Below are 13625 nucleotides of genomic sequence, written 5' to 3'. Positions count from 1 at the left end.
AGAGTATAGATGTATATTAAATTTCCTGATTTTCCCCCTTTTAAATCAATAATTGTAATTTTTTAATCATTTTTTCTGTGTTTTTAGTTCAAAATTCATTTTGTAAAATCTAAAAATATATATATAAAATATCTAAAATAAACATTGTGTTAGATCTATAAAAACGGAATATTCGAGGATTTTAATCCAGTTCTTTTAATCCATTTATAAAAAAAGCAATCTAAATATTATATCTAAAATGGTCCGGCCCACGTGAAATCAAGTTGACGTTAAAGTGGCCCGCGAACCAACCCGAGTCTGACACCCTTGAGTTAGAGTAATCACTCTGCTTCCATTAAGGACGAGCAAAATCTGAAAATATTTACTGTTAAGAATCTCAGACTAAAGGATTTGGATCATTTTTATACAACAATAACTTGAAATGATTATGAATTCATTCATTTGGTAACCACTTAATTGTTGATTAATGATGGCAGGTCTAAAGCGAATTAAAATTAAATCAAATGTATGTTGTCGATTTGTTTGCTGTCATTATTGTCAATCTCAATTATTTATGATTTTGTTCCAATCTGCTCGTCCAGTTTTGAAATATTCAGCACTTATATCGCACACATCTGTCAGTTTTTCTATTTTCCTTATTTTTGCCAATTACGGTACGCATCGCATCCATTGCAAATTTGTACCATGACCAAAAAAGTAGAAAATGACAGACTCAACCTTTCAATGGAATTAATAGTAAATCATGCATTTTCAGAATTTCCCATTAGAGCCCGATGTTTGACATATATCACATAAAATGGTTGCGATAAATCAGATTCATCCTTTTGACAGTCAGCGTGTCAACTGGAGTGTGAAGCCCAACTGTCAGTGAATGTGTGTGTGTGTGTGTGTGTGTGTGTGTGTGTGTGTGTGTGTGTGTGGTGTGGTGTGTGTGTCTGTCTCATTGGCTGTTTCATTTTCTGTTTTTTTTTTTTTTTTCTTATTTTTTGCAATCCTTCTGGACGCCTCAGCAGGTATCCCTACTATCACTCCCAGCCGACTGTTTTTCAACCTTAACACTGGTGTGCCAACAGATAAGCTTAGATAAAAACAAGACATATCAAAACAGCCACTTTTACATGCCGGCCCAAAAGAAACATGGGTTAACTGACCCTCTTTGATCACAGATGGATGTTTTTGTTTCCAACACCCTCCATCAAACGTGTCCTGGCCTTGGAGATGTGTTAAAATTGGTATAGGCTATCATTTGTTCTATCCATTTTAAAATTTAAATAGAAAAAAATGAAATAATCCACTAATGTGAGCTGCTAGCATTTTTTGTCTTACAAAATGGCGTTAAAATCACGCAAAAATGCTTTGAATTTCAGATGAAATTTGAAATTTGAAGATTTTAATTTGACATGCTCAGATCATACATTTTGATTTGGCCAACAAGTTGTAAAAATAATTTGATGTCAACGTATCAATGTAGAAAATAAATGCCAGTTTAATCTGTGATGCACAGTTCTGAGTGCAATTGGAGAAAGATGTGAAAACTATTACAACTTTAAAGGTGTGATATATTCTGAGCTTGAAAACATGTCACTATATTGCCATCCCTTTTCTGCAATTGTCTACAAACAGAAGTCAAACGAATCCCACATCTGATACATTAAACTGCTTAAAATAGTTCACGAGTACAAACCGAATAATCCATTCACACTAACGACAAGTCCCTGATGTCAAAACTCTGAGTTTGGTGTTAAATTCACACTCTGATCCTTTACTTTAAGACAAGGGTGTCAGACTCGGGTTGGTTCGCGGCCCGCTTTAACGTCAACTTGATTTTACGTGGGCCGGACCATTTTAGATATAATATTTAGATTTTTTTTAATAAATGGATTAAAAGAACTGGATTAAAAGCCCTGAATATTCAGTTTTTATAGATCTAAAACAATGTTTATTTGAGCTTTTTTTAAATATATTTTTAGATTTTACAAAATGATTTTTTAACTAAAAACACAGAAAAAAAATGATTAAAAAATTACAATTATTGATTTAAAAGGGGGAAAATAAGGAAATTTAATATACATCTATACTCTTCATTTTAATTTGATCCTAAAACAGAAAGTTGACACTCATGATTTACTTTCCCGGGCCACACAAAATGATGCGGCGGGCCAGATTTGGCCCCCGGGCCGCCACTTTGACACATGTGCTTTAAGACTTCATTTTTTTCAATATAAGCATCAGTGTCAAAACTGAAAATGTAAATAATTTTGGTTTATTTCATTACGAGAAACAAAACATGCTAGAATCCCACATTTATGGATCATTTCATTTTTAATTTGCTATTTGATTGAACGTTTGATACTCAGATTGATACACCACCAATATGCAGTGAACACATTTAAAAAATATTCTTTCCCCACAGAAATTTGCACCCATCGTCAATCTCTGGCTACACAACTACAACAAAATCAATTGGTGCTCGGTTTTGCACTGATGTAAACGTCCCGCTGTGGCACAGTGGCGCTCGTACGTCCTTCTTTCATCTCCACGTTTCTCAGATAAGATAACCAAGAAAGATCTAGGAGGGAGCTTGTTTGAAAAGCAAATGAATTCCTCCACTGTAAATCATCAGCTTTCCTACATCACAGCTCTCTGCTGATAGCTGGCATCATCACAAATTGTGGATCATTTGTTGATATATTTTTTTCCTGAATGCATTTAGAGAAGAAATAGGAGGGGAGCACAAACAAAGTGGTATACCCAGAGGGTGAACACTGCTTCCCTGTAAGCTCGCTATATTTATGAAAGCTCTGATGCGGAAATGAGAGCAGTGGGGGAGGGCGAGATGGAATAGAGAGAGGGAGAGAAAGAGAGATAACGGGCTGTAAAGATCCTGTTATGTTGCATCGTGTTTAAGAGCTTTATTAATTCGATTTAGCACCATCAGCCAGTTTACTGAATGTCAAGATGCTGTGTGATGTTTACACTCATGTCAAGTGCTCAAGCGCCTCTCTCTTTTCTTTTATTTAATTTCAGCTGTACGTATTAAACATATGCTGCCATTGACTAAGATGATCTTCTAGTGCATTTGGACTGGGAGAGTTTAGAAAATCAGTACTATAATAAATGTGTAAAATACTGAGAATTTTTGCTATTTTTCAAAAATGTCTCCTAGTTTTGCTATCTCCCTTCCGCATTGTTCTCATTCAGGCCCAAAACCTTAATTTAAAGGTTAGTGTAAGGTTAATGTACCTCTGTTGTCATTATATGCTCTCATATAAGGTCATGTGTGAAGTAGACTTGTAAGAATATCAGATTATGGGTTTTATTTGTGATTTCAATAAAAAAAATCTTTTGTGTTTTTGTGTTCCCTTAAGGCAAGTAAGCCAATTGCAAATTAGGAACGGATGTATATAGATTACATGTATACATACTTAAATCTCTCTCTCTCTCTCTTGTTGTTTTTCTCTCTTAGAACTAACATGTTTTATTGTTGTTATTTTTTTGGTTTTATTTTCACAGATTCCACAAAACCAACAGATTTTCCATCATTTTCAATGTTAGACAGGGTTGTTAACAATGCCCTTCTAAATTCTGTGTCAAATTCCTAAGACATTCATCTTTAGCTACGAGAGACTCGGAAGCAGAAACTCACATTTTCCACCCTGACATTTATATAGCTCGCCCCGTCTTGCTTTTATACAACTTCTCATTTGCTCGGCTCTTCTGAACCGGCCCGCCGTTTAGCATTTTAGCGTTTTTTTTGTGGAAACATAATTATTCCCCTTGCCTTTTTCTCCTTCCTCAAGCTGAGTAATGCATCGCTCCATTAATTCTCAGCGTCGCTGCCCATAATTGACTTTTCCCTGACATGATTCCTTCTCCATCTAGCGAATCGCCTCCCTTATATGAAGATATACATATATATGTATATATTTTTTTGTGTTTGTATCGTAAAGGATGGCATTGTTTACAACTGTGTCAACAAGACGTGTTACTAAATGCACACGGTGAACACACTCAAGAAGAGGAAATAAGACAATATTGAGGAGATGATGTGGGAAGAAAAGAGACCATATTCCTTCCAAATTTGGTCACATATTGCCACTATGTTATGATGTGTGCACCTTAGACCTAGCATGATCAAGTAAATTTTCTGATCAATTTCAATAATCAGCCATGAGATAAGTGATTTCACAGTTGGAAATGCAGTCTGACTTCACTTTGGTAGACAGTGAACAGTCCCTTAAAAGAGTCCAATGTTTTTCATTTTTATGCCATTTTACAGGCCTTGTTGCAGTAAATTGAAGAAAAATATCGTACATAATCTAAAACATACTGTGTAAGAAGATACAAATGCACCGGTCATTCTTTTGCTACCAAAAGGCAGTTCATTTAAAGCCAATATGCAATCAAATACACCATTCACGGCCTAACAAAAATTAGACATGCGTATTGGTATTTAACTCCCAAAGCAATTAAGACAATACCATAAGAGCATTAAAAGACTTGGTGTATTCTGCCAATAATGAATTATTTTTTCATTCATTCATTCATTCATTCATCTTCCGTACCGCATATCCTCGTAAGGATTGTGGGGGTTTGCCGGAGCTTATTCCACCTGACTTCAGGCGAGAGGCAGACTAGTACACCCTAGACTGGTCACCAGTCAGCCGACACAAACGACCATCCACGCTCACAATCATACCAAAACCAGCGGGAATCGAGCCCGCGCCTTCCCGCACTGAAGTCTTAGTTTTAAATTACAATTTTAAAAAATCTAGTTCAATTGAAAAACATAAAAAATTGCAATGTGAAAATATTGAAGAGAAACAAGGATGAATAGAATAGCATATTCTAAACTAATCCCTGTGTGCGCATATCCTCTATTGGCTAATTTGTAACCGATTGGCAACATAGGCGCGATAGTCTATTTAGTCTGCATTCGTGCCGTCTCTTTGCAAATACATAACCTACAAAAGGTTGACCACTTCTGGCTAACTCCTACCTGTAATTCCGCAATTAATTAATCAGCACTGAAAACAGATTAAAGAAACAAAAAAACTGGGTCTGGGGATGAATAAATACTGGCCCAGGCTAAACACCTGTCAAGTTTCAAGACAACCGGTTCACAAACAACAGAGGAGTAGGACTTAGTTAGTGGCCACAAGAAGAACAGCCACAACAATGTAAATAGCCAATTGACACGAAACACCATCAAACTAAAATTCTCTCTTTTCTTTATTTTTATTTTTTTTACAAAATCACAAGAGCACTCTCGCGCATCTGGGCCTTTATCCACCCATCCTCCAATCGTAGCACCAGTGGCACTATTTATTTCTCTTTTACCATGCGTGCATTTATTCTCTGAATCTATTGACTCATTGTCAAGGACTGGCTTGACCGACCAACCAGTGGAAGCTCAGGTTAAAAGCCACAGGCTAACTGATTTCAACCCTACCGACGTGTGTGTAAAAAGCTTACACGTGCCGTCCAATCATCCGACAAGGCCCAATATCGCATGAGGACAAATCAAAACAGGAACCACATCATCGGTCTTGCATACAGTCTAGTTCTTTTATCTCGCAACTTAACAACACCACTTGGCTGTATTTTCATTTTCTCATCAGCTTCCTGTGCAGTCGTGCTACAATCACAAGTTATGACCTTTGTTCTCGTTGTGATTTATCGCCGTAGCTCCCCTTACTCGCCTGTCCGCCTGAGAGCTCCACTGGACTCCATTCCGGAGATGCTGAGCCAAACCTGAGGTCACATCAACCCGCCCTGGCCTGAGTATGGGTTGAAGGTAAATCTAAATGAAAGTGGCCCCCGATTTAATTAGAGCTCAACTTAGTTTTTTGAAATGGGATTTTGGAACAACCACAAGACAAGAGAACACAGTGGGTTGTACATCTCATGTTGCCCTGTGGAATGTTTAGGGAGTCGAGAATAAATGAATGATTTGTGCATTTGGAATCAGTCTTTTCTTCCCGACCCCTAAACACTATAGTTTAATTTATTTACCAATTATCATGTCAAAGGAAGCAGTATTAAAATATTTTTTTTTTTAAAAACTAGGTTGTGGAGTCAATTATGTGACCCTTCTGAGGCGTGACCGGACGTTTGGTCGAAAGACGTTTGGTCCCCGGAAGTTTGGTCGACCGGACGTTTGGTCGACCGGACGTTTGGTAGAACGGACGTTTGGTCGCCGGGTTCACTCGCTGTCAAATTATGACAGAGTTTACTGTTGATATTTTGACATTAGATATTTAGATATTAAACTCACTCTCTCTCTCTCATGATTATAATTTTGAGGGCTGGTTTCAACCCGGCGACCAAACATCCGTTCTACCAAACGTCCGTTCTACCAAACGTCGGGTCGACCAAACGTCCGGTCGACCAAACGTCCGGGGACCAAACGTCCGGGGACCAAACGTCCGGGGACCAAACGTCTTTCGACGAAACGTCTGAGTACCCTTCTGAGGATAAGCGGTTCAGAAAATGAATGAATAAAAGTTATCTATGTTTATCCAAAGCTTCATTGAATCCGAAACTATAAGCATTCACTTTCAGTTCAAGTTTTTATGTTAAAATTATTAATGTTATTATTTATGTATGCTTGCCTTATTTCATCAATATTTTTGACATTATCAGCCATTTGATATTCATTGCCAACCTCGCATGCCTATTGCCATCCCGGCAGCCAAAATACCTCATAGAAAATGGATTCCACAGAAAGAACTGTTGACAAAAGTTGAATCCAAACTATACTTCAATAAATGTATTACACCTCAAAGTTAAATACATACAACTGAACTGTACTTGTGCAGTGAATTACATACTACCAGTCATAGATTATTTTATGGCAATCTGACAGAATGTAGTTCACTATCTAAAAATCGTTGTATATTGATTGTTTTCTGAAGCGTACTACTACAGTCCACGTGTGACAATGGCACAGCGGTTGTCATCTAATCCTCTTGGCATTCCCTCCCAAGGCAGCTTTAAATGACTGAGAGTGAGAGCGCGAGTACAACGGGCTAATTTCCCTACTTTGCTTTTAATGCATTTGGCAAGGGGCAACATTCCATTTCCTGTAATGAGATACACAAATAAATCTGGCTATGGATAGATTTGGAGTGGCGGCGACGGCGGGGGCTAAAGGACACCTTCTTCCCAGTGTTGTCGTAATTGCTATCGCTGCTCGCAGACATGCAAAGCAATCTCTCCGCAGATAGGGTTGAGACTCCCCCCGCCCTCCTCTCCACTCCCCTTAAGGCTATTTCTTTTGTCTTTTCGATAGCTTGCACAACCACGATAGAGGGAAAGAAAGGGAGGGTGTTAATTGGTGAATTAATAGCTTCCGCTCTGCAGAATTGCAAATTCCTTTAAATGTCACCATGTTTGCTGGGTGAAGAGCAATGGGGGTATATTGTCAAACTTATTTCATCCACATATATGCTGGTTCAAATCTATCCCCCTTTGACCCGGCAATTGCAAAACATGCGAACTTTCGCCGGCAACCCGATTAAATTAAATTAAAGTCTAAAGATACAAAAGGGCTTAACAGAGTTGAAATTAAAATAGTAAAAGTATTAGCATTTTAATGCATATTGATAGATTGAATGAATATGTAAAAGAAAATACTGAAAAATAATAACAATTATTAAATAAAGTATTCAGGGTGCGAACCATCATTAAATGACTGTACGATATGATATGAATTCTTTAGAGTACTATAGATTTGCCGATGTAACAAAGTTGACCACGATTTGAGTTCCATCTAATGGGTTTCAATCGATTGTATATGATATTACGAAGATATTTAATGCAAACAGTTACATTTTACCTAAGCCACAAAAATAAGAATATTGATATTTTTGACACACTATTGACTGCTGGAAGAACTAAGACACTTGAAGTAACAACATTCTCTTGAAAAAAGGAAAGTTTAGGAGCTTTTGATCTATGTTTTGTGTTTTGATCAATTGGATTGGATCGTTGCTTAACCAATTATTGTATTGCTCCATATCGGTATATCATTAAACACCAACTAACTATATTATTAAACAGTTTTTTTCCTCATTATTATGCTATTTGTGCATTAAAATGCTAACCACTGACTTTTAAGCAATTGTGACCTTGTAACTTTTATCGCATACAATCCCATAAGTATACATGCAAAAAAAATCTGTTGAGTGAGCGAAAACGGAACTCTTCATCGACACTTTTGTGTGAATATCAGTAAAAAATTGCACAGGAAGATTATCTTTCACAGCAACACAATATACAAAAATGTTTATTCAACTTACAATGTCCTATTTTTCTTCCGTCCATATGGTTGCCAGTCCAGATAACTGTAGGAACAGAAACATAAAAAAAAGAGTTAGCTTGAAAAAATCCTCCTCACAAAATGTTGACACACACACACTAACACTCTATCACTACACCTGTTCAGGTCTCACTAGAGACATGTTAATTCACAGGCATTAAAAAGCCCATTGTTTGCACAGCCAATAATCTATTAGCCCTCGGGCAATGTGTGTCCACAGTGAGAAAAACTGGCTTGCTTTCCATTTAATCTTTGACTGTAGCGGCACGTTTTCTTTGCCAAGCCAGCGCGTGGTCATTATGCCCAAATCAGCTTAAATCTAAAATAATTATAGTGGCAGTAGAAAGAAAACACAGCATACAAGCAATTATTTTGATTGTCAAATAATCACTGATTATTTTCTGATGAGTCGACTGATCACTTTCAACACTGTATACCGCAGGTGTGTCAGACTCGGGTTGGTTTGCGGGCCGCGTTAACGTCAACTCGATTTCATGTGGGCCGGACCATTTTAGATATAATATTGAGATTTTTTAAATTTATAAATGGATTAAAAGAACTGGATTAAAAACCCTGAATATTCAGTTTTTTTATAGATCTAAAACAATGTTTATTTGAGCTTTTTTTCATATATTTTTAGATTTTACAAAATGATTTTTGAACTAAAAACACAGAAAAAAATTGATTAAATAATTACAATTATTGATTTAAAAGGGGGAAAATCAGGAAATTTAATACACATCTATACTCTTCATTTAATTTGATCCTAAAACAGAAAGTTGGCGCTCATGATTTACTTTCCCGGGCCACACAAAATGGTGCGGCGGGCCAGATTTGGCCCACGGGCCGCCACTTTGACACATGTGCCGTAAATTATATTATTAGCAATTCCTGCTAAATTACTTTTGGTTTAACATTTTACATGTGCATCGAACCAAACTATGTGTGGAGAAGTTAGATTATCATTGTTTTCCAAAGTCTAAGCAGATGATTTCAAATTCCTTGCTTTGATTAAATACAAATATAATCATTCCGCCCTCATCAAAGATTAAAGAAATTGTAAAATTTAATATTAAGAGGCTCAAAGAAGAGTTTTTGTATAAGTAGTGGTAATTTATGTTTTAGGATTTTATTTTTGTTTTGTAGGTTAGAACAAAAAAAAGCTAACAATTGGTGTAAAATAGGACAAAACACAACATTTTAATGTCAAATATCACTTTATGCTATTTAATCTACATATCACATTTCTTTTTATGATTGGAATTAACTATGACAGCCTGGTATGTGAGTATATTTATTAGCCAGTGTTAGCATCAGTTATCTAATGTTTTAATTAAAATCCATTCCACATAAAACATAATTAACCCTTTACAGTTGTTACTACAGTGGACAGCTATTCAAAAGTTGACATTATTTTTCCAAAACCTTCAACTTTTATAGGGCAAGTGACTATTTTTTAGTCATGGCAATTATTATTACTGTTATGTTTTTTTTGTTTTGTTTTTTAATTTAGTCATTACTTGTTTTATATTACTCTTACTTCTTACTTGTTATTATAAGTATAAATTCAGTTAAACTTAATAAAATGATTAATAAAAATAAAGGGATGAATGAATGTATAACTGAATATAATAAATAAATACATAAATAAATACATGAATAAACAAATAAATAAACAAATTAAAAAATACATAAACAAATATATTTTCATAGTATTTTACTCATCGCCTGAGACATACACGGTGAAAGATGTCCAATTTTTTAAACTGAGTTAAATGAGTCTGAACGTATAAAAATAAATTTAAAAAAGATAACTGTGTCTAAAAAGGTTAAATACATATGTGACAACTAGTATTTCTACTAGATTAAATGCTTTGTATACTTCAAAGTGAAATACAACTGAACTGTACTTCTGTACTGCATTCACAGCCATTGACGGTAAAATACGTCCAATCCATTTGCGAGATGGCAATTATCGTTCCCTGTCAGCGCCTTTCAGTTCAAGTGAATTATTTTGGACGTCTATCACCGTCAGTGGCACTGAAACATGACCTTTTCCCCTTTCCTCACCTTCGTCTCGCTTTCTCTTCTCGCCGTTAGAGCGGGGGATTCCCAGAATGCCGTTGATGGAGTAGGAACCCACAGGGTCGTTGGAGGCGCTGGTCACAGGTGGGGACGCTGTGCTGGGTACTGATGGGGAAATTCAGTGTATTAACTCCTTGGCTGCCATTGACAGAGACAGTTGTCCAATCCAATTTGAATGGGAGGGCTGATACAAAACAAACATGTTTTTCTACCAAAAAAACTTATGAAACTTGAAAGTTGTGGCACAAGTCAAGTCAGAAGCAATATTTTCTATTGCCAGTGAGTTATGGTGTGGGACTTTAATTACAAAAGATTTAGAAAATTAAAAAAAGACACATTGCAATTTGGTGTTCTAACACATTAAAGAAGCTCATTTAATTTTAAAAGTTAATGAAATTAAGTATTTTTTTGCAAGGTATGTCAAAATATGTATCTGCATTAAACCAAAAATGAAAGGCCATTGGCCTAAATATGACATTTTCAGTAAAAGTGCTTTAGTTTTAAGGAGCTCAAATTGTTATTTTACTACAGCAAGGACATATTTGACCATTTAAATGCACTTTTAGGTAATAGGGGTTAAAATAGCCCTTTAATTTGAGGTATTTTATTGTTTTATCTTATTTTCTAACAGTTAAATGTTGTCACTACTGTAATTTTCAACTTTTTTTCCAACTGATTTTAAATGCTGGGGATTGCTGCAGCCTAACCCAGCTGTCTTTGGGCAAAAGGTAGACTACACCCTAGACTGGTCGCCAGTCAGTTGTAGGGCACACAGAGAGATAGATGACCACTGACTCTCACAATCACACTGCCACCGAGTAGGAATCAAACCCACACTGCCCGCACCAAAGTCAAGCAAAAGAACCACTGCACCATCGGGTGGCTTGATTTTAATTGCAATCAAACAAAATGTACGACTTATATTTATATTGCCACTCGACATCTATTAGATTCCTTTCAAATATAAATAAAAAATGTATATTGTTGCGTAATAAATCTCAACTAAATTATTACAATACCTTAAATTTCACAGTTGGATTTTTTTTTATCGATGCCCGCCTTTTTCCAAGCTCCCATACTTGGATTATATCTCCAATATTTTTTTGTCACTGAAAATGAATATTTTAATTAAAAATGTATATTGTCATGTAATTAAAATGCAATAACTCTCAATTACATTATTGTAATACCTCAAATTAATTAGATTTTTTTTCCTAACCAATGCCCCCCTTTTTACAAGGTCTCATGCCCTAATTTCCCCCCTAACATATTTTCCTTTTTTTATTGTCACTGAAAACAATTGACTTTAAAACCCTTGTGAACAGATGTGGTCTGGTAGCAAACATTCATTCACTGCCAGTCCCTCTTTAGCTGTTTCAATGAAATGGATGTCCATCACCGTCAATAGCAACCAATGAGTTGTACTTTCCCAAAACAGCCAGAATTTGCCAGTCAGTGTTCATTTGGTACGAACTCTCACCTATGGTGTGTCCCGGTGTAGAGAGCGGCGTGACGGATCCGTCGGGGGAAGGGTGAAACTGCTGCTGGACTTTAGTTCGGATAATCCTGGTCAAGTGAACAACACACACACACACACACACACACACACAAACATCATCAATCAATGGTGTCTCCAGAGCATGAAGGTTTTCAAACAGCTCATCATGTCCACTTAGGCCCCGTGCATGCCAAAGCGCACAACCCCGCAATCCGAGGGCCTCGCTCGTATCCTCCCCGTCGGGGCCCTGAATAGGAAATCTCAAGGTTTGGGGGTCTCCACGCCCACCCGAGAAGGCGCTTTCAATCTATTTGGATTGTGAACTTGAAATATGATAAAGTCCCTCTCAATACAGCAATGCGAGGACAATGTGATGTGGCGGGAAAGTCTTCATTGCACTTTGGTCTGAATGATCTCGCAAACAAAGCATGAAATCACATCAATTCACCTCAATGATCAGCTTCACTGACTCTACCTGGCCAACTCTAATAATCTCCCTCCCTGGCTGCCTCTTTTCCTTTCTCCTACCCGCTTCCATTTCTCTTGTATCTACTCGCTATATCGGTGGTGTCCAAAACACAGCACGGGGAACATTTGTGGATACTTAGTTCAATGGATTTTACAATTGACGTGCAGTGTGTTGTACTCTCTACAATGGCTTGAACGGCAGAAGAAATCTATATTGAAATCTACACTGCTTTAATAAAAATAAATTAATCATCTAATACCTTTTAAATTGTAAGGTTCCGGACAGGTTTTAAAAAGTCTTAAATTTAGCAATTTTATAAAGTGTCCGGAAAGGTATTGCATTTTTAGCCCTAAAGCAAGGGTGTCAGACTCGGGTTGGTTCGCGGGCCGCGTTAACGTCAACTCGATTTCATGTGGGCCGGACCATTTTAGATATAATATTTAGATTTTTTAAAATAAATGGATTAAAAGAACTGGATTAAAAGCCCTGAATATTCAGATTTTTTATAGATCTAGAACAATGTTTATTTTAGCTTTTTTTAAATACATTTTTAGATTTTACAAAATGATTTTTGAACTAAAAACACAGAAAAAAATAATTGAAAAAATACAATTATTGATTTAAAAGGGAGAAAATCTGGAAATTTAATATACATCTATACTCTTCATTTTAATTTGATCCTAAAACAGAAAGTCGGCACGCATGATTTACTTTCCCGGGCCACACAAAATAATGCGGCGGGCCAGATTTGGCCCCCAGGCCGCCACTTTGACACATGTGCTCTAAAGGTTTTAAATTCCTTCCATTTTAAATTGTGTCAAACTACACAAAATTCTGACTGTAATAATAAAATTTGGAATTATTTTGTTTACTTACTAATCTGACCAGGAAATTGCATTAATTTCTGTTCCAAGTGGTTTTAAAGAGATTTGAAACTCTCTTATATTTTACCCTTGTACCTGTAGAAACCCTGTTTATAATTGTTTTTCCTTTTTCATTCAGATATTCATTTTCTATTTCGCTTATCCTCAAAAGAGTCGCGGGGCTGCTGGAGCCTCTTCTAGTCAACTGTGGGGGGAGTAAACGGGGGACACCCTCTATTGGTTACCAGCCAATCACAGCTTTTTTTCTTTTTTGTTTCAGGTATTTTGTGTAAATGTAGGGTCATCAGTATATGGCCACTCTGCGTTTCTTTTTACACCGTTCACGTTTTTCAAAAATTGCCATCTGACAGTGCTAGTTTAAATCCC

At 36.5% G+C, this 13625-nt stretch overlaps 1 protein-coding gene across 2 annotated transcripts in view; it reads right to left on the bottom strand.

The window, feature by feature from the left end:
• LOC144085010 (paired box protein Pax-2a) overlaps positions 1-13625 on the bottom strand; it is a 40667-nt gene that overhangs the window by 21777 nt on the left and 5265 nt on the right. For both annotated transcript variants that reach the window (XM_077613942.1, XM_077613943.1), the window contains 3 exons: positions 11889-11974; positions 10394-10513; positions 8304-8348 (listed from right to left, as the gene is read on the bottom strand). In XM_077613942.1, coding sequence (XP_077470068.1) covers positions 8304-8348; positions 10394-10513; positions 11889-11974 — 251 coding nt within the window. The remainder of the gene's footprint in view (positions 1-8303; positions 8349-10393; positions 10514-11888; positions 11975-13625) is intronic.

This window comes from Stigmatopora argus, chromosome 11 (genome assembly GCF_051989625.1).
Source record: "Stigmatopora argus isolate UIUO_Sarg chromosome 11, RoL_Sarg_1.0, whole genome shotgun sequence".
NCBI classification, from domain to species: Eukaryota; Metazoa; Chordata; class Actinopteri; order Syngnathiformes; family Syngnathidae; genus Stigmatopora; species Stigmatopora argus.
Note: the sequence above shows the minus strand (reverse complement) of the source record. Positions and strands in the feature narration are given on the sequence as shown.